General features: G+C 38.2%; 1 protein-coding gene across 1 annotated transcript in view; it reads right to left on the bottom strand.

Annotated features, from left to right (window-relative positions):
- Positions 1-6,535: 6,535 nt before the first annotated feature.
- Positions 6,536-18,706, bottom strand: part of TSPAN8 (tetraspanin 8) — a 61,275-nt gene continuing 49,104 nt past the window's right edge. Inside the window, exons 5-6 of the mRNA XM_056130685.1 lie at positions 12,919-13,050; positions 6,536-6,625 (exon numbers count right to left, since the gene is read on the bottom strand). Coding sequence (XP_055986660.1) covers positions 6,536-6,625; positions 12,919-13,050 — 222 coding nt within the window. The remainder of the gene's footprint in view (positions 6,626-12,918; positions 13,051-18,706) is intronic.

Below are 18,706 nucleotides of genomic sequence, written 5' to 3'. Positions count from 1 at the left end.
GCCAGATGAGTCCTTCCTAACCCTAAGCAGGGACCTTGTCCAGTTGTTTCTCTTTGGATCATGACAGAATTTGTTCATTACTATGCTCTTAATATATAATTAACTGTAATGGCACTTGGCCAGGCCCGTTTTGAAGCCAGGGTAGCTCATAGTTTACCCTGGGTCCATCCAGTCCCTTCGTCAGGACCCTGATTTTGGGGTGCTAGGAACTAAGGGCAACTGAAGCTTAAGTCGAGTAAACAGATGCCCAGATGTAAATATAATTCAGAGTCAACTAACTTCCATGTTACAAAGCATAGCATTCACTGTCTCCCTGTGTCTATACAGAAATGTCATTGCTCTGAAATAAACTATGCAAAGAACATAAGGGAAAGAGAAAATCAGTATTTCACTTACAAATAAAAATCCAGAGATTTCTGGGGAATTTGAGTTTACAAGTCATAGGTACTGCTTTGGGGATAAAGGTGATTAACTGGTTGGGGAAGCAGAGCACAGAGAAGAGGTTAACGATAAACACAGAGGAATGGAAGTGCCTCGGGAGCACTGTGATGGGTGTAACCTAATAAACCTAAGCTCCCTGAATTCAGGGAGAAAGGATAAACCAATGTTATCCTACAAGCACCATAGCTAGGTATGCATGTGAGCCACAATTGTCACAACAACAGGAATGACAGAAAAAAGAATGTGACTATGCATTAAAAAAAAAGATAAAATTTCACTATCACAACAGAGGTACAAAGCAAAGAGAGACACTAAATGGTGTTTCATTTCACTCAGTCTCTCTCAATCTTTTTAACTTGAGGTTTAATTCAATCTAACACCAAAGGTTATTTGATTAATACACCACACCAAAGAGAGTTTTGCTTCTGAGAATATGCAAGTTAGTGAACTTAAACAACAAAGACCTTGCCAGTTAGAGATGAGGATTGTTCCAGTGTTCACACAACTGCTGTACCAAAGACCCACCTGAACACAGGATCAGACTTGAAAGAGTACGGGTGTAAATAACATTACTTCTATTTTGAATAAAACTGCATATTCATATTCCTGGTCTCTCTCAAACATTTAATAGGACTTAAAGATACCTGTGGTTTGGTTCCAAAAGATATTTTAACAGGATGTCTCCTGTTATTCAGAGCACCATATTTTAAAGTTAAAAAGATAAAACAAATTTTTAAAGGAAGTTGAGTGATGAGAGCTTGACAGATCCATGGATTCATTTCTTGGGCATGATTTGGCAGATCATGAGCATAGAAAACATCATACCAAATATCTAGAAAATTAAAAAAAAAGATTAATATGAGATCTGTTGGAAAACACTGGAGATAGTATAAATAGACGGAAAGCACATTATATAGAGAGAAGATTTCTGGTTCTGAATATTTCTTGTTTTTCCTAAGTCATTTCCCTGGGTAATTAGAACTGCCAACGATACAGTATTGAGGAAGCTCTTCAGGTTTTTCTATGATATTTTATGTGTGTCTTAATCAAGGTTTTAGCTGACCCCATCTGCTTCTAACCAACCCTATTTGATTGTGTTGCAGGGTTGTCCATGGTGCATGCCTCCTTTCTTGAACTTACCTATAACCTCTTCATAGGACATCTCCTTATAATTCTGGGAAAATAAGGCCTCTGGAGGCTAAAAAACACCTATTGCTTCTGCAAAAGGTCAGTGATGATCTGTTAAGAGCATTTGCATGCAAACTAGTAGTCTTGAATTTCTCTTGCCATAACTTCTCGCATTGCCTAGAGGAAATTTTTTTTTTAAGTAGCTAAAAACAGTTTCTAAATCTATGGAAAAATCGTTTTAATTCAGGAAATCCCTTTGAAGCGAAAGTGCACAGCTGAAAGTCCGGGACATTATTTTCATTTTTATTAACTGACTCTCCTAAAAATGAGGGATTCCAAAAACTTTCCTAATTGACTCTGCAATTGGTAACATGTATGCCAGACTTTGATGCTGAAAAAGACAAAAAAGACCTAAGAAACATTGCAGATCTAGTTTCCTTCCCAGCAGCGCCCCGAGGAAAGGTGGTAGGAGTTGGAGAAGCCTTGTATGCTGAGTTATCCCATGCTCCAAGTACTCTATGGTATTGCCACTTCCTGCTATTAATTCTTTCCGGGAAATGCATTTCAAATGAGAATTGAGGCCCCATTTTCTACAAAAATTCTAATTTATATTGAGAATGTTCTAAAAGTCAGAATTGAAATGAAAATTCTTCCCACACATCCCTCTTTCTCTGTCTTCCTTTTTAACCTTGATCTCAAGCTTTAAGTCTGTTAGATAAAGATCAGGAAAGAACAAAGAAAATGAACAGGGTAATGGGATAAAGCAAGTATCATCTTTTATGTCTTTGAAATACAAGATCACTATTTATCAGCAAATTTTACATGTATAACTTTCTTTTATTTTACTGCTCCTAGGAAAAAAGTGACTCATAAAAAGTAGCAAAATTAACTAAACTAGGCAAATTTTCAAATAGTAATCTAAGGTCACAATAAACTTGCTAAATTGTATTTATGATTTTCCACATTGTCAAGTATTATAGAAATGAAAATTAAAATAATCATTATTCTCTCTTCACTACTCTACTCCTAGCTTCTCAGTCAACTGCTTTTAGCCTACCATCAATGACGACCAGTGACTCTTCTTGATTTAATAAAGTGTTGATCATATTTGTGTGTTTGCTTGTAAGTTTCTATAATCAAATAAGGAGAAATATGATAGCCTGGGTATTTAATTTAGGATACTGAGAATTGAAATGTCTAGTGATAAAATTTTCTTACCGAAAGAAACATTTTTCACAGATATTTTTTTAAATTTTTTTTTATTTATTTATTGAATCACTGTGGGAAAGGTTACAAAGCTTTCAGGTTTATGTCTCAGTCATGCAAATATCAAACACATTTCCCTTTACCAATACTTATTTTTTACCATGAAGAACCCCAATAAAACCCCACCCCCCACCCCTCCCCGTCCCTGTGAGGCAGATGAATTCTAGTTAACACTCTATCTGCTCACAGATTTTTTTTACCTTAAAAGTCTGAATAGGTAGACTCAACAGAGCCTTGAAAACAGTTGATCCACTCCATCAAATTCTCTAACTAAAGAGACAAATGTTAAAGGTCTAAGTGTCTAACTGTGGCAGTGTGGTATTTTATGTTGCATTTTGTGGTATACATGTGGCAGAGAGTGGGTGGGTTGTTGGGCCACACTTGGTGTTGTCAGGGGTTATTTCTGGCTCTGTGCTCATGGATCACTTCTGGCAAGCACAGGGGACATATGGGATGCCTGGGGATCAAACCCAGGTCTACCACATGTAAAGCAACTGCCCTATCTGTTATACTATGACTCCAATCCCAACATAGCATTTTTCTATGGAGAAATTTTGGCTGTTTTTTTTGTAGGGAAATACTTATCTGTGTTTCTTTACTCTATTTATTAGCATTTTTTTCCCTTTAAGTATAATTGTTTCTTGAATTTACAATGGAGAACAGGAAAAGAGACAGACCTAAATGTTTGACAGTTAGTATCAATAACTAAAAGGTAGAAAAATATACATTTGATATGTTTTTATAGATTTATTTTTGTATTTTTATACATATATTTTTATAGATTTTTGAAAACTATTGTCAAAGCTCTTTTTTGAATAAAAGAGGGAATTCAAAATGTTTTCCTTTTCAATCAAAAAAGATCTGATTTTTAGATTGAAAGTTTGAATAAAAAACTCATGAACTGACCATTCATTATATCTTTATATAGTCTAGAAATCAAATTTGATGGCCATAACTCAAAATATGTTATATGTATGATAATGTCATATAAATTCATACCTATTGCTCCATGGATGGGTTTTATTATTTCCCTATATGGTAAATAATACACATCTTTATAACAACTAATCGTATATCTAAATATATTCAAAAACATGTAGTATAGCAATTTCCTAAATAATTTCTTCTTGTAGTTCTAACTTTGTATTAAAATATAGGATCCTAAAAGATAGTACAGTAGGAAGGATGCTTGCTTTGCAAGTGGCTGACCTGGGTTTGATCCCCAGCATCCCATAAGGTCCTCTAAGCACCATAGAGAGTGACCCCTGAGTGCAGAGTTACAAATGAGCCCAAAGTTGGAAGGAGAAGGAAGAGGAGAAGGAGGAAGAGGAGGAGGAGGAGAAAAAGGAGGAGGACTTATGTTGATACTCATATATAACCTGCTCTTTCATGTCTGCTCTATCACCACACATATGTGTGCTTTATGTTATACATGTCAAGTTTATACCTTTATGTCACTAGTTCATATTTCTAATTACCATTAATCCAGAATACTATAGCTAAGAAACTAAGAATAGTTTACATGTACAGCAATAATAGAAACAGACTTAATGTACAACAGCACTTGACTTTGATCGCATAACCATAAAGAAAACCATATATCTCTTGACAGAGAATGCTTCATATTGAGGGTCATTAATTTAGGCTACAAGAAAGTAATATTTAACTGCCCAATTTACAACTTTCTCTAATGGTTAGCTGGAAAAATTCCACCACCCAAATGATCACATAAAACACTAAATTGCTTCAATGCCAGTTAAAATTCCTCTCTGGCAATGATGTGGCACAAGTAAGAGGCAAAAAGCTCTGAGAAAACTCTTGAGGCTCGTTGTACAATGGTCCATGAGAATTAAGTGGCTATCACTCAGCTGAGCTAACTAGCACTCACGAGCAGTACTAACCAGAAAGACATTTCACACTTTGTGCTAAGAATGCTTGCCAACAAGCTAAAATTAGACTGTGAGCGAATTCAACATTTTTTAATGTAAAAGACAAATTTATTATTAAAAAAATAGAGTATCTATTTCAATTCATTAGGTGAAATTTTTTAAAAAATTCCCTTTTTAAAAAAAATTGAATCATCATGAGATACAGAGTTACAAAGCTGTTCATGGTTGGGTTTCAATTATACAATGCTCCAACACCCATCCCTCCTCAGCGTACATTTCCCACCACCAATGTCCCCAGTTTCCCCTCTACCACCCTCATCTCATGCTGTCTGTCTCTCTCTCTTTCTCTTTCTCTCTTCCTCCTTCCTTCCCCCCCCCTCTTTTGGGCATTATGGTTTGCAGACTTTGGGGAAGTGGCTCAGTAGGTTGGAGCACTTGTTTTTTTTTTTTTGCCTGCAGGAGCCCCAGGTTTGATCCCTGGAACCACATGATCCCCCAAGCATTGTGGGGTGTGACTCCTCCCAAATAAAACTATAATGTTATAGTGGCAAGGTATTATTTACTAAAGGTAGAAACCAGTGATATTAATCTTTTATTTTATATTGGGGAAGGATGTTGAACTATATGAAAATTATATTCGGAAAACACAGTTTATATTCAAATAATTATTTTACTAAATCATTTTGAGCCATGAAGTAGATAGGGCTGGAGCAATAGCACAGCGGTAGGGCGTTTGCCTTGCAAGCAGCCAACATGGCCGACCCAAGTTCGATTCCTCCGCCCCTCTCGGAGAGCCTGGCAAGCTACTGAGAGTATCTTGCCCTCACAGCAAAGCCTGACAAGCTCCCCATGACGTATTTGATATGTCAAACACAGTAACAACAATTGTAAAAATGGACACGTTACTGGGCCCGCTTGAGCAAATCAATGAACAACGGGAGGACAGTGCTACAGTGCTACATGGTTTGCAATGCAGATACTGAGAGGTTAACATTTGTTCCTTTGCCTATTTTCAGCATGCACTTCTTACTCAGAATGATCATTTCCAACTATCTTTGTCATAGTGGTCCCTTTTCTATTCCAACTGCCTTCTCCCCAGCTCTTGAGGCAGACTTCTAATCATGAAGCAATCCTCCTGGCCCTTGTTTCCTTATATTAAAATTCACCAAGATCTGGGACTGTTAAAAATAAGACTGTAAAATAGTCTTATCTCATCATTTTGGCAAAAAATTTTAGTCATATTTTAAAGTATGGCTAATATTTTAGAAAGAAAAATGCCAAGAAATTTTATCAAAATAGAAATTCTATTCAGGGTTTTATTTTTCAGTATCAGTTATCAAATTGGCAAAAATAAATGCATAAAACTTAAGCAGAACTTCTTTAAAAACATTTCTGAATTTATAGTTTATATAATAAAGCAAATTAAGGACAGCTCTTGCTGCTTTTTAAAACTTGTTAGATTTCTATAGAATAGAATAGCAGGAAAATGGTTCCCCACATTTTTCAATGTTATTTTTAGGAAAATTGGAGGTTGCATTTTGAACTTATTTTTCTTCTAACTTCAGAAAATTTAAACTCAGGAGCTATTTTTCCATGGAAAAAGGGTATCTGGAGCTAACAACTGTATGGATTGGATTCTTTTTTCCTGTAGAGAAATCAAAACCCAATGCTGTTACAGGGAGAGATTGAGTTTTGAACTTGGAACCCAGTGATTTCTCTGGTGACTAGGTTTTCCTGAACTCACCATAAGGATTTGCTAGAAGAATTAACGAACAAAAATATGAATGAAAAGTCAATATTGCAAGATCATACTATACCTCAATCATTGCCATTCCAAATGCTAGTCCAATCACCATGTTAAGATTGTCTTTAATTGTCTGTTTTACAAAACTTATACATGTCTGTTTAAAAAGTAAAACATATAAAAAGTTAGCATTAATGAAACTTTGACACTGAGTGGTGCTTAGAGGCTACTTGCATGTTTTCCCTTTCAAAAATTAACCATTTAATTTATAAATGTTGGAATTTTTACAGCTGGCCTGAAATGTTTTAAGTAGGGGTTAAATGGTTTTTTGGGGGGGCTTTTGGGGTCATACCTGGCAATGCACAGGTGTTCCGACAGGCTCTGCACTCAGGAATTACTCCTGGCGGTAGCTCAGGGGACCATATGGGATGCTGGGAATCGAACCCCAGTCAGACGCGTGCAAGGCAAACGCCCTATCCTCTGTGCTATCACTCCAGCCCCAGTAGGGGTTAAATTTTTGAAAAATCTTATTTTAAAAACTAAAACTTACATTATAATTAGTTGTCACCTAACCAAGAGCTTGCACACCATATGGTCCGCTGAGCACTGACGGGAGGAATTCCTAAGTGCAGATCCAGGAGTCACCTCTGAGCATCTCTGGGTGAGCTCTGCCTCACCCCAAAACAACAACAAATCTTTTTTTTTTACATTTTGGTTGTTGTTTTATCTTTTTACATAGTGACAGTAATATACTCACCATGAAACTGGATATCCATATCATGTTTTTTGCCCTCCAAAAAAACTGCAGTTGTGATTTTTTAAAATATATTAGAAAGCATTTGGGAAGCAAAATGTTTCTTTTACCACCTAGTTGCTGAACTCATTCTAGAGTAATTATTACCCTTATTGCATAATTTTTAGGTTTATAATCTGCAGTAGAAAGCTCCTGGTTGTGTATCAATCAATTATAATGTAAGTAAGTTTTCTCTTTTTTTTAATTTTTGGGCCACACCTGGCAATGCACAGGGGTTACTCCTGGCTCATGCACTCAGGAATTACTCCTGGTGGTGCTCAGGGGATCATATGGGATTCTGGGAATCAAACCTGGGTCGGCCATGTGCAAGGCAAATGCCCTACCCACTGTGCTATCACTCCAGCCCCAAGTTTTCATTTTTAAAATAATATTTTTAAAAAAGTTCTTGCTATTTATGATAGTTACTTTTATCCTAACAAGAAAAAAGAGAAAATATTGAACATTACTATGTCCCTATTTAAAACATTACAGACCAGCTGTAAAAATTCCAACATTTATAAATTTAAATGATTAATTTTTGAATGGGCTGGAGAGATAACACAGTGGTAGGGCGTTTGCCTTACACGCAGCCAACATGGCCGACCCGAGTTCGATTCCTCCGCCCCTCTCGGAGAGCCCGGCAAGCTACCGAGAGTATTCGATATGCCAGACACAGTAACAACAAAGTCTCCAATGGAGACGTTACTGGGCCCGCTTGAGCAAATCGACGATCAACGGGAGGGCCTTTACCTTTACCTTACCTTAATTTTTGAATGGGAAAACATATTAAAAAGTTAACAATAATGTTGTCTGTATTGCCAGAAACATGTATCATCCTTATATAAGATGGTAAAACTTACAAGTGCAAAGGGCTAACAGAAAATACTGCTATTTTTGAAATAAAAGTTTATCACAGGGCTGAGAAAGACATTCTTTTCCCTTCATTCTAAATGGATCTCTTCTCTTCTGATCCAAAGGGGTAAATTTTCACGGGTCACATGGTCACAGTCCTCCCGTTGTTCATCGATTTGCTCGAGTGGGCCCAGTAACGTCTCCATCGTGAGACTTCTTGTTACTGTGTTTGGCATATCGAATACATCACGTGTAGCTTGCCAGGCTTTGCCGTGTGGGCGAGATACTCTCGGTAGCTTGCCGGGCTCTCCGAGAGGGGCGGAGGAATCGAACTCGGGTCGGCCATGTTGGCTGCTTGTAAGGCAAGCGCCATTCCTGGTGCTATTGCTCCAGGAAGTTATTGCATACTATATTATCTTAGTCACATTCATTGTATTTAAAGCGTTTTCTGCCCTTCTTACCTACATCCCTTAGCACCAGATTGTCTTGGGGGAAAAGGGAGGGGAAAGTATGAATTATAACCACTCCAGACTTTTCTTTATTTTCCAGACTTCTTGCAAATGACATAAGGCAATTGGAAATATTTTTATGAATTTATGATCTTCCTTTGGGAAACTGCTATAACTATCAATCTGTTGATTTCATTTTCATTTCATTTCATCATCCTGTTATTCGTTGATTGCCTCGAGCAGGCCCCAGTAACGTCTCTTTCATCCTAGCCCTGAGATTATATTCAAGGCTCTTTAGGAGAATGAGACCCATCATTGTTATTGGTATTTGGCATATTTGGTACGCCACAGGGAATTTGCCAGACTCTGCCCTGTGGGCAGGCTACATTCGATAGCCTGCAAGTTTGTCCAAAGTAGGAATGAGATAATAAGATGTCATAAAAAGATGTCCTGATAAGATGTCGCGCGAATGCGGCCGCCCGGTTCCAGGAGCTGGATTTTATAGCCTCTGAGTCTTGGCCATTGATGGGATTACAAATAATCTGTTGATTATTTGTGAATAAAGAATATGCATTATTTTATAGGATAATGTCAGACTTTTCAAAATCTACGCTGGGGTGGGCAGGGAGGTTAACGGGTGATGAGCAAGGCTAAGACCTAGAGGCCACTCTTGGTGAGTGCTGGGGTCTCTGAGTCAGTGCAACTCTGGGAACCATATGTTCTAGGGACCCAATTCAGGGCCTCTCATATGTAATGCAAATATTCTACCACTTGTGACCTCTCCCTGGTGAGAAAGAGATATCCTTAGTTGACTCAAAATTAAAGAGAAAATGAAACAGAATGCAAATAGCAATCTGCAAAAAGAATTTATCAATAAGAAAAAATGTAATTTTTAATCTACCCTATATAGAATGTATATTTCTTTATACCACATTCATCATCTCTTTTCCTTAGGGATATTGTAACACTAAGATAAGGAGAAATGTAAATAACATTTTGGGGGTACACCTTGAGATGCTTAGGGCTTACTACTAGCTCTATGCTCAGGGACTTCTGACAGGCTCCTGGGACCATATCAGGTGTCAGGTATCAAACCTGGTTTGGCCACATGCAAAGGAAGCACCTTACTCTCTGTTGTGCTATCTTTCCAATTACTGATTCAGTTTTAAAAGCTTAGAGGACTTACTATTTCTTAAAGGTACACACCATTAAAATAACACAGTAATCTCTAGTGATACCTTGAATTTCTGAATTTCTGTTGCTATGTCTTCCTTTTCATTTCAATCAATTCTTTCATTTATGTTTTCTTTGTGAATATAACTAAGAATTTGTCCATCTTGTTAATTTTTGGTAAGTGAGCTCTTGGTTTCATTGATCTTCTGTGATGACCTTTCTGCTTCCATACTGTTGATTTCTGCTCTAAGCTTTATTATTTTTCTCTTGCTAAGTTTGAGCTTCTAATTTCGTTATTTTTCCGGTATCTTCCTCTCTTTTTTCTTTAGTGTTGGTTTGGATCACACCTACCAGTGCTCAGGACACTTCCCACTCTGTGCTACATTTTCCTTCCAGCATGCATTCAATCCTTTGAACTATTTCTCCAGCCCAAATATCATAATAGGTATAATTCAGTTATTAATTTGGACTTTTTTGTTTCCTGATAAATACATTGCCATGAAGTTTCCTCTTAGGACAGCTTTTGCTATGACCCACAGACTTGTAACTTGTATCTTTATTCTCATTTATTTCCTGGATTTTTTGAATATTTGGAGAAACTCAAATACTTTAAAGTAAATAACTTAAATAACTTAATATTAAACAATCAGTAGGTCAAAGAAGACATTTTTTGATTTCTTCTTTGACCTACTGATTGTGTAATATTAAGTTATTTAAGTTATTTATTTAAAGTAATTGAGTTTTTCCAAATTTTTCCAAATCCCCTGAATTTCTCTCTATACACTATGGTCTTAGAAGATGCTTTCCATGATTTCTATCCTCTTGATTTATGGAGACTTATTTTGCGCTTCAGCATGAATGTATTTAGAGAATACTGCATATTTAACTTTCACAAATCACACAAATCACAAATCATCCTGTTATTTGTTGATTGCTTCGAGCAGGCCCCAGTAACGTCTCTTTCATCCTAGCCCTGAGATTATATTCAAGGCTCTTTAGGATAATGAGACCCATCATTGCTACTGGTATTTGGCATATTGGGTACGCCACGGGAAGTTTGCCAGACTCTGCCGTGTGGGCAGGCTACATTCGGTAGCCTGCCAGTTTGTCCAAAGTAGGAGTGAGATAATGAGATGTTATAATAAGATGTTGTGTGGCCGCAAATGCGGCCACGCGGTTCCGGGAGCTGGTTTTTATAGTCTCTGAGTCTTGGCCGTTGATGGGATTACACGGCGCCAGGGGGCCAGTTGGTGGGTGTGACCCCCGCCTACTGGAATTTGGAGGATCTGGGTGATTTTAACTTTCAGGAGTCTTAAAACCCTATATCCATCTATTAAGCTTACATCTTCCATTTCTTTCTCTAAGCCAATGCCTCTTATTCATGTTTTATCTAGTTGATATATTTAATTATAGGAGAGCAGTATTAAAAATCTATCAATCTTTTTGTGCAGTGGTTCCTGATTTCAGTTTCCTACCATATTTTACAATTTCTCTTTCTTTGATAGATATCTAGTCCACTATTTCACTCAAGTCACTCAACAACCTTACCATTGTCACATTTAAGTCCTCATATAAAAGGTTATATAGCTCCTGGATGCTTGTGGTACTTGCTAGGCTTTCATAGTCACTCATTAACTTTGGTGAACTCCTCTATTTCTTCATTGTGCTGTGAAGGATAGGGTGAGGGTCTGTTTTTGTGCAGTTGTGGGTAGTGACTATAGGTTCATGTTCCATATGGAGTCTGTGTCACTGTATTTGTGTTTTATCTAACCAATGTTGTGAATATTCAGCTGAAATCAGTGCTGACTCTCAATGTTATTGATTCTCGTAGCTTCACCCTTACACCATTGTTTGAGTCCTTGAGATTGGGCAACCATGAAAATCAGAATCAGCCTTCCTTGTTCTTTGGGTCAAATCTCTTATTTGAATCTGAGTCCTGCATTCAGATGCATATTCCAAGATTCCTCACTTGAAAATTTTCCCAAAGTTATTTCTGGTCGTAGCTGTGCCTGTCCTTGGTAAGGTCACACATAGAATCCTTTGGATATATCTGTTTTGCTGCAAGTTAGACCCAATGAAATTCGCAGATCATGTGGCCCAGTGACCACTTAATTTATTAAAGAAAAAGATACCTACTTTTGGAGCAGCAGCAATAGTACAGCGGTATGGTGCTTGCCTTGCACAGTGGTAACTGAGTTCAATCTCTGGCATCCCAGAAATAATTCCTGACTGTAAATCCAGATATAATCCCTGAGCATTGCTGGATGTGTCCTTCGCCATTCTCTCTCAAAAGATCTGTCTTACGATATCAAACTACAACAACCAAACTAAAAATGTACCTGTCGAGGAATCAGGCTGGGGGTTTGGGATCTGGGGCTGGAAACTGGGGATATTGTCGGAGCAAATTTGACACTATTAACAGGATCAGTGTTAGAATATTGCATGCCTGAAACTCAACTATGAATAACTTTGTAAATAATGTAATAAAAAGCTAATTAAAAAATTTTTATCTCTTTTTGGGAAGGGCTTTCAAGTAGTGTTTCTGAAGTGTGAAAGTTACTTCCTGTGTTTTCAACCAAAAAGGCTGGTGGTTGAATGCAAGGAACTTAAAACAGAGTGCCATTTGGGTCGTGGAGTGCCACTTACCTGAATCAGCCCCAGTGGTTCTCAGAGACCTCCATATCTAAACCCAGCAGTGCTTGGAGGTCTCTGGGCTACACCCAATGATGTTCAGAGGACCAACTAAAGCTGGGGATTGAACCAATGTCAGTCATAAGCAAGGTATGTCCTTAACTTCTGTACTATCCCTCCAACTTCTACTCATATTTTTTTTTTGCCTTTTTTGGAGGGGAGGTCACACCTGGCGATGCACAGGGGTTACTCCGCTCTGCACTCAGGAATTACTCATGACAGTGCTCAGGGGACAATATGGGATGTTGGGAATCAAATCTGGGTCTGCCGTGTGCAAGCCTACCCGCTGTGCTATTGCTCCAGCCCCTCTATTCATATCTTTGAATAAGGATTTCTTTGCTAGAGGTGATCCCTGAGACTTTTATATCATGATTACAATTGTAATTGTTTCAATAAAATTTTTGTTCACCAAATCTATTGTTTCAATACAATTTCATTGTGAAAGGAAATTAAATGAACCACTTTCTATGTAAAATTTAATTTAGTTCTTACCTGTCTGAAAACACTTCTTCCACCATAATTTACACAATCATCTGCTTCATTAAGACAGTTACATGATTTATGATTTTCAGCAAAATTGCTTCCCCAGTCAATAGCTCCATTTACCAAACCACAGCATTTATACTGTTTGATGAAAAGTAGATATACAAAAACAGCCATTAGAGAGTACAGAAAATTGGTAACACATTAAATCATATTCTTCTGAAATAATTAAGATGAATGTTGTACCAAGACAAATGGTTCACATCCCTACCTCTCAATACAGAAGCAAAAATGGAAGATTCCTTCTCCGTAGACTTAATACAAATGAAAAAAAAAATAGAGTTGTAGAATGCAAGTCTAAAGAATTTCAAGAAAGGCTGAAAATTCTTCCATCTACTTTTATTTTATTTTGCTTGGGGCAACACCTGGCTGTGCTCAAGGTTTGCTTCTGACTCTAAGTTCAAGGGATGGCTCCTGGTGGGATATAAGGGATGATTTGAGGTACTAAAGTCGAGCCTGTATCAGTTGCAAGTGAAGCACTCTGCCACTATCTTCTTTCTCTATTAGAGAAAGAATATTTTACATCGAATAGAGAAAGAATATAGTGGCAGAATCTAATCTATGTATCCTAGATTTTAGTAAAGGCATTTCTATAGAGAAGAAGAGAGTCTAGTTATCTGTAAAGAACTCTGGTTCCAAAAAGATAAGTGGTTTTTAACGTTTCCCAATTAAAAAAAATACAACAAAGTTTCCAACTCCTGATCTCTGATAATTTTTGGAAAGAGAAGGAAAATGCTAAAAGGTTTCTCAGAGAACCAAAATAATGACCAGGGCCTTGTACAATCTGGTAGTGAGTGCAAATAATGGAAGAGAATTATAGAATAATGCAAAAAAATTCAAATCCAGAATGATTCAAAATATGGAGAAACAACGAGGAAAAGGAAAAGGGAGAGAAAACCAAGACATGATAATCCAGTGGCTCAGGGTATATAACTTATAAGATTAAAATAAGTATCCCTCATTTTGCTCTCCTATCTTGTTCTCTGTTAGAGAGAAAATTCTTCAAGAAGAAAGGTATGGGAAAATGCTAGGGAAAATGGAAACAATACTGGATGGCTTTCCAGTCTTTTTGGAAAACAATGTGGGAATTCCTCAAAAAACTATAATTGAGCTTCTATAGGACCCATAAATACCACTTCTCAAAATATACCCCAGAGGTGGAAAAATACACAGAATTAATGCACTATGGACTTCTATGTTCATTGCAGCACTGTTCACAATAGCCAAAATCTGGAAACAATTCAAGTGCCCCAAAGAGAAAACTGGTTAAAGAAACAATGGTATATCTGTTCTCCTGTTGTTCATCGATTTGCTCAAGCGGGCCCAGTAACATCTCCATTTTTTTTTGAGACTTGTTGTTACTGTGTTTGGTATATTGAATACGTCACAGGTAGCTTGCCAGACTTTGCCACAAGGGCGAGATACTCTCCGTAGCTTGCCAGGCTCTCCAAGAGGGGTGGAGGAATCAAACCCAGCTTGGCTGGGCTGACTGCGCGCAAGGCAAACACCCTACCACTTTGCTATCCCTCAGCCCAATCGTATATCTATACAATAAAATAGTACACAGCTGTTAGGAAGAATTAAGTTATAAAATTTGCTTAATAAATGGATTGAGTACCATGCTGAGTGAAATGAGTCAGAAGATAATAGACACAGAAATATTGCACTCACTGATAATATTAAAAAAAAAAATGGGAGGCGTCCCGCAGACGCCGGGCAACAACGCTGATCAGAGCCTCTCTGCCTCTCCCTTTCGGCCACCCAAGTCGAGCTGGTCTCTTCTCCCCACCAGAGTCTTTTCTCCCGGGACACACACCAGGTATCTGTAGGGGTGTGGCCACTTTAGAAGTGGGCGTGGCTTTTTAAAAAGTGGGCGTGGGCTAACTTTTGGCGGGCGACTGCTTATGCGGCCGCAGGGAGTTTACTCAAATCAAGAAATCTCATCCCTACACCTACACAACAACATGAAGAAACAACGCAAATCTCCGCCATAGGAGACCACGAGGAAATAAGTTCAGAAGCCTCACGAGGTGCTAGCCACCTTAGGGACCTCTCTGACAAGGAATTCAGATATGAAGTCATTAAGATGTTCAATCAACTCGATGAAACAGTCAGACAGATATCCACTAAATTGAAAGAGGACATGAAAGAAACAATCGATCGCACAATCGACAAAATACAGCAAGAAATGAGAGCCAAAATTGGAAAGCTTCGCACAGAAATGGCATGCATCACAGATTCCCTAGATGAAGTCAAAAACTCACTCTCTGCCCTCAAAAATAGAATGACCACAGCTGAGGAATGAATCAGTGAACTGGAAGATCAGCTGCACCAAGCCAACACGCAACAACAAACAGTGAAAAAGGACCTCAAAATAGCTCTACAGAGAATCAGAGTCCTACGAGACGATTCCAAAAGAAACAACATTAGAATCATTGGACTACCAGAAGCTCAGGGTAACAATCCCAATGAAAAAAACATGCTTAAACAAATCATCACCAAGAAATTCCCAGAGCTCCACAATACAGCCATTCAGATTCAAAAGCACGAAGGGTGCCAGCTAAGAGACCCCAACAGAAACACTCCAAGACTTATTATAGTTAGGATGATCGATGCTGCCGATAGAGACACAATACTGCAAGCAGCAAGGGCAAAAAAGGAAATCACATACAAAGGAGCATCCCTGAGATTCACAGCAGACCTATCAGAGGAAACTCTCTAAGCCTGAAGGCAGTGGCGAGATATAGTCAAAAAACTCAATGAAATGAATGCTTCACCAAGAATACTCTATCCGGCTAAACTCTCACTCAAAATCGAAGGAATGCTACACTATTTTCTAGATAAACAGCAGCTCAGGAACTTCATACACTCAAAACCAAACCTAAAACAAGGCCTAAAGGGGCTACCATAAGACAAGACAAACCCTACAACCACAACACACCCGCACAGAAAGATGACACAAAACCCCATAACCATACTCTCTCTCAATGTCAACGGTCTAAATTCACCATTTAAGAGACACAGAGTGGCAAAATGGATACAGAGACAGAACCCAACATTCTGCTGCCTACAAGAAACTCATCTCAACACTCAGAGCAAACACAGACTCAAAGTCAAAGGATGGAAAACAATCCTGCAAGCAAACAGCTCCTGCAATAAAAGCTGGGGTGGCCATACTAGTATCCGACAACATTAATTTCACCTTGAAAAAGATTAGAAGGGACAGTGAATGTTATTTTCTCTTCATCAGAGGATACGTACAACAGGAAGAAATCACACTCTTAAATGTATACGCACCTAATGAGGGAACAGCTAAATATTTAAAACAACTGCTAACAGATTTTAAGGAGGACATTGCAAGCAACACAATAGTACTTGGATTCTTCAACATTGCCCTATCACCTCTGGACAGATCAACAAGAACAAAACCCAGCAAGTAATCATTGGCTCTGAAAGAAGAAATAGAAGAGAGAGGGCTTATAGACCTTTACAGGGCTTTACACCCCAAAAAGAAAGAATACACATTCTTCTCCAGTGCACACGGAACATTTTCCAAAATAGACCATGTGCTAGGACACAAAACATACCTCAACAGAATCAGGAAGATAGAGATAGTATCAGCCATCTTTTCAGACCATGATGCACTGAGGATAGAAGTGAATCACACACAGACACGGAGAACCAAATAAAACACCTGGAAGTTAAACAACTCGATGCTGAACAACAAGTGGGTCAGGAATGAAGTTAAGGACGAAATCAAAAGATACTTGGAAACAAATGAGAATGAAGACATGAGCTACCAGAACCTATGTGATGCAGCAAAAGCTGTATTAAGGGGGAAATTTATAGCTCTGCAAGCATATCTTAGGTCGGTAGAAACGATGCACATAAACAACTTGACCTCACAGCCCAAGACCTTAGAAAAGGATCAACAGAAAGAGCCTAAATCAGGCAGAAGGAAAGAGATCATAAAACATAGATCAGAAATCAATGACATGGAAACCAAAGAAACAATCCGAAAGATCAATGAAACCAAGAGCTGGTTCTTCGAGAAAATAAACGAGATAGATAAATCACTAGCAACACTCACAAAGAAACAGAGAGAGAGAACCCTAATAAACCGAATCAGAAATGAGAAGGGGGATATCACAACAGAAACCAAAGAAATCCAAAAGATCATCAGAGACTACTTTGAAAGTCTGTATGCCACGAAACAAGAGAACCTAGAAGAAATGGACAAATTCCTGGACTCCTATAATCTCCCAAAGCTGAATCAAGAAGATCTGGAGTATCTGAATAGACCTATTAACATCAACGAAATAGAAACTGCAATCAAAAGTCTTCCCAAAAACAAAAGCCCGGGCCCAGATGGATTCACTAGCGAATTTTTCCAAACATTTAAAGAGGACCTGCTGCCAGTTCTTCTCAAGCTTTTCCAGGAAATTGAAAAAACGGAAACTCTCCCAAACAGTTTCTATGAAGCCCATATCTCTCTAATACCAAAAGGAAACAAAGACATCATGAGAAAAGAAAACTACAGGCCAATATCCCTGATGAACACGGATGCGAAGATTCTCAAAAAAATACTAGCAAATAGAATTCAACTACTCATCAAAAAGATCATACACCATGACCAAGTAGGATTCATCCCGAGGATGCAAGGCTGGTTTAACACTCGGAAATGAATCAACATAATCCACCATATCAACAAAAGAAAAGATAAAAATCATATGATCATATCAATAGATGCAGAGAAGGCATTTGACAAGATCCAGCACCCATTTATGATGAAAACCCTAGCTAAAATGGGGATAGAGGGGACATTCCTCAATAGAGTTAAAGCCATCTACCACTAGCGTACAGCAAGCATTGTCCTCAATGGCGAGAAACTGAGAGCCTTCCCTCTAAGATCAGGGATGAGACAAGGATGTCCACTCTCTCCACTGCTGTTCAATATAGTACTGGAGGTAACTGCAATAGCGATTAGGCAAGAAAAAGATATTAGGGGCATCCAGGTAGGAAAGGAAGAAATCAAGCTCTCACTATTCACAGACGATATGATACTATACCTAGAGAATCCTAAAACCTCTACCAAGAAACTTCTAGAAACAATAGGCTTGTATAGTAAAGTAGCAGGCTATAAAATCAATACCCCAAACTCCATGGCTTTCCTATATTCAAATAGTGAAAGAGAAGAAAGTGACATGAAGAAAACAATCCCATTCACAATTGTGCCCCAGAAAATCAAGTACCTAGGAATCACCTTAACTAAGGAAGTAAAGGACCTGTACAAAGAAAACTACAAAATGCTACTTCAGGAAATAAAAGAGGAGACGAGGAAATGGAAAAATATCCCCTGTACATGGATCGGGAGAATTAACATTGTCAAAATGGCAATACTTCCCAAAGCACTGTATAAAGTCAACGCAATCCCTATTAGGATACCCATGACATTCTTCAAAGAAGTGGAGCAAACACTCCTGAAATTTATATGGAACAATAAACCCCCAAGAATAGCTAAAGCAATTCTTGGAGAAAAGAAAATGGGAGGAATCAAGCTCCCTAACTTCAAACTCTACTACAAGGCAGTAATAATTAAAACAGCATGATACTGGAACAAAGGCAGAGCTGTAGACCAGTGGAACAGGATTGAATGTACTGACATCTCCCCTCAAGCATATGACCATCTAATCTTCAATAAGGGGGCAAGAAAAGTGAAGCGAGCAGGGAAAGCGTC

The sequence above is a fragment of the Sorex fumeus genome, unplaced genomic scaffold, assembly GCF_029834395.1.
Source record: "Sorex fumeus unplaced genomic scaffold, SorFum_2.1 ptg000081l, whole genome shotgun sequence".
Classification (NCBI taxonomy): domain Eukaryota; kingdom Metazoa; phylum Chordata; class Mammalia; order Eulipotyphla; family Soricidae; genus Sorex; species Sorex fumeus.
The sequence above is the reverse complement of the archived record's forward strand: the minus strand, read 5'-3'. Positions and strand labels throughout refer to the sequence as shown.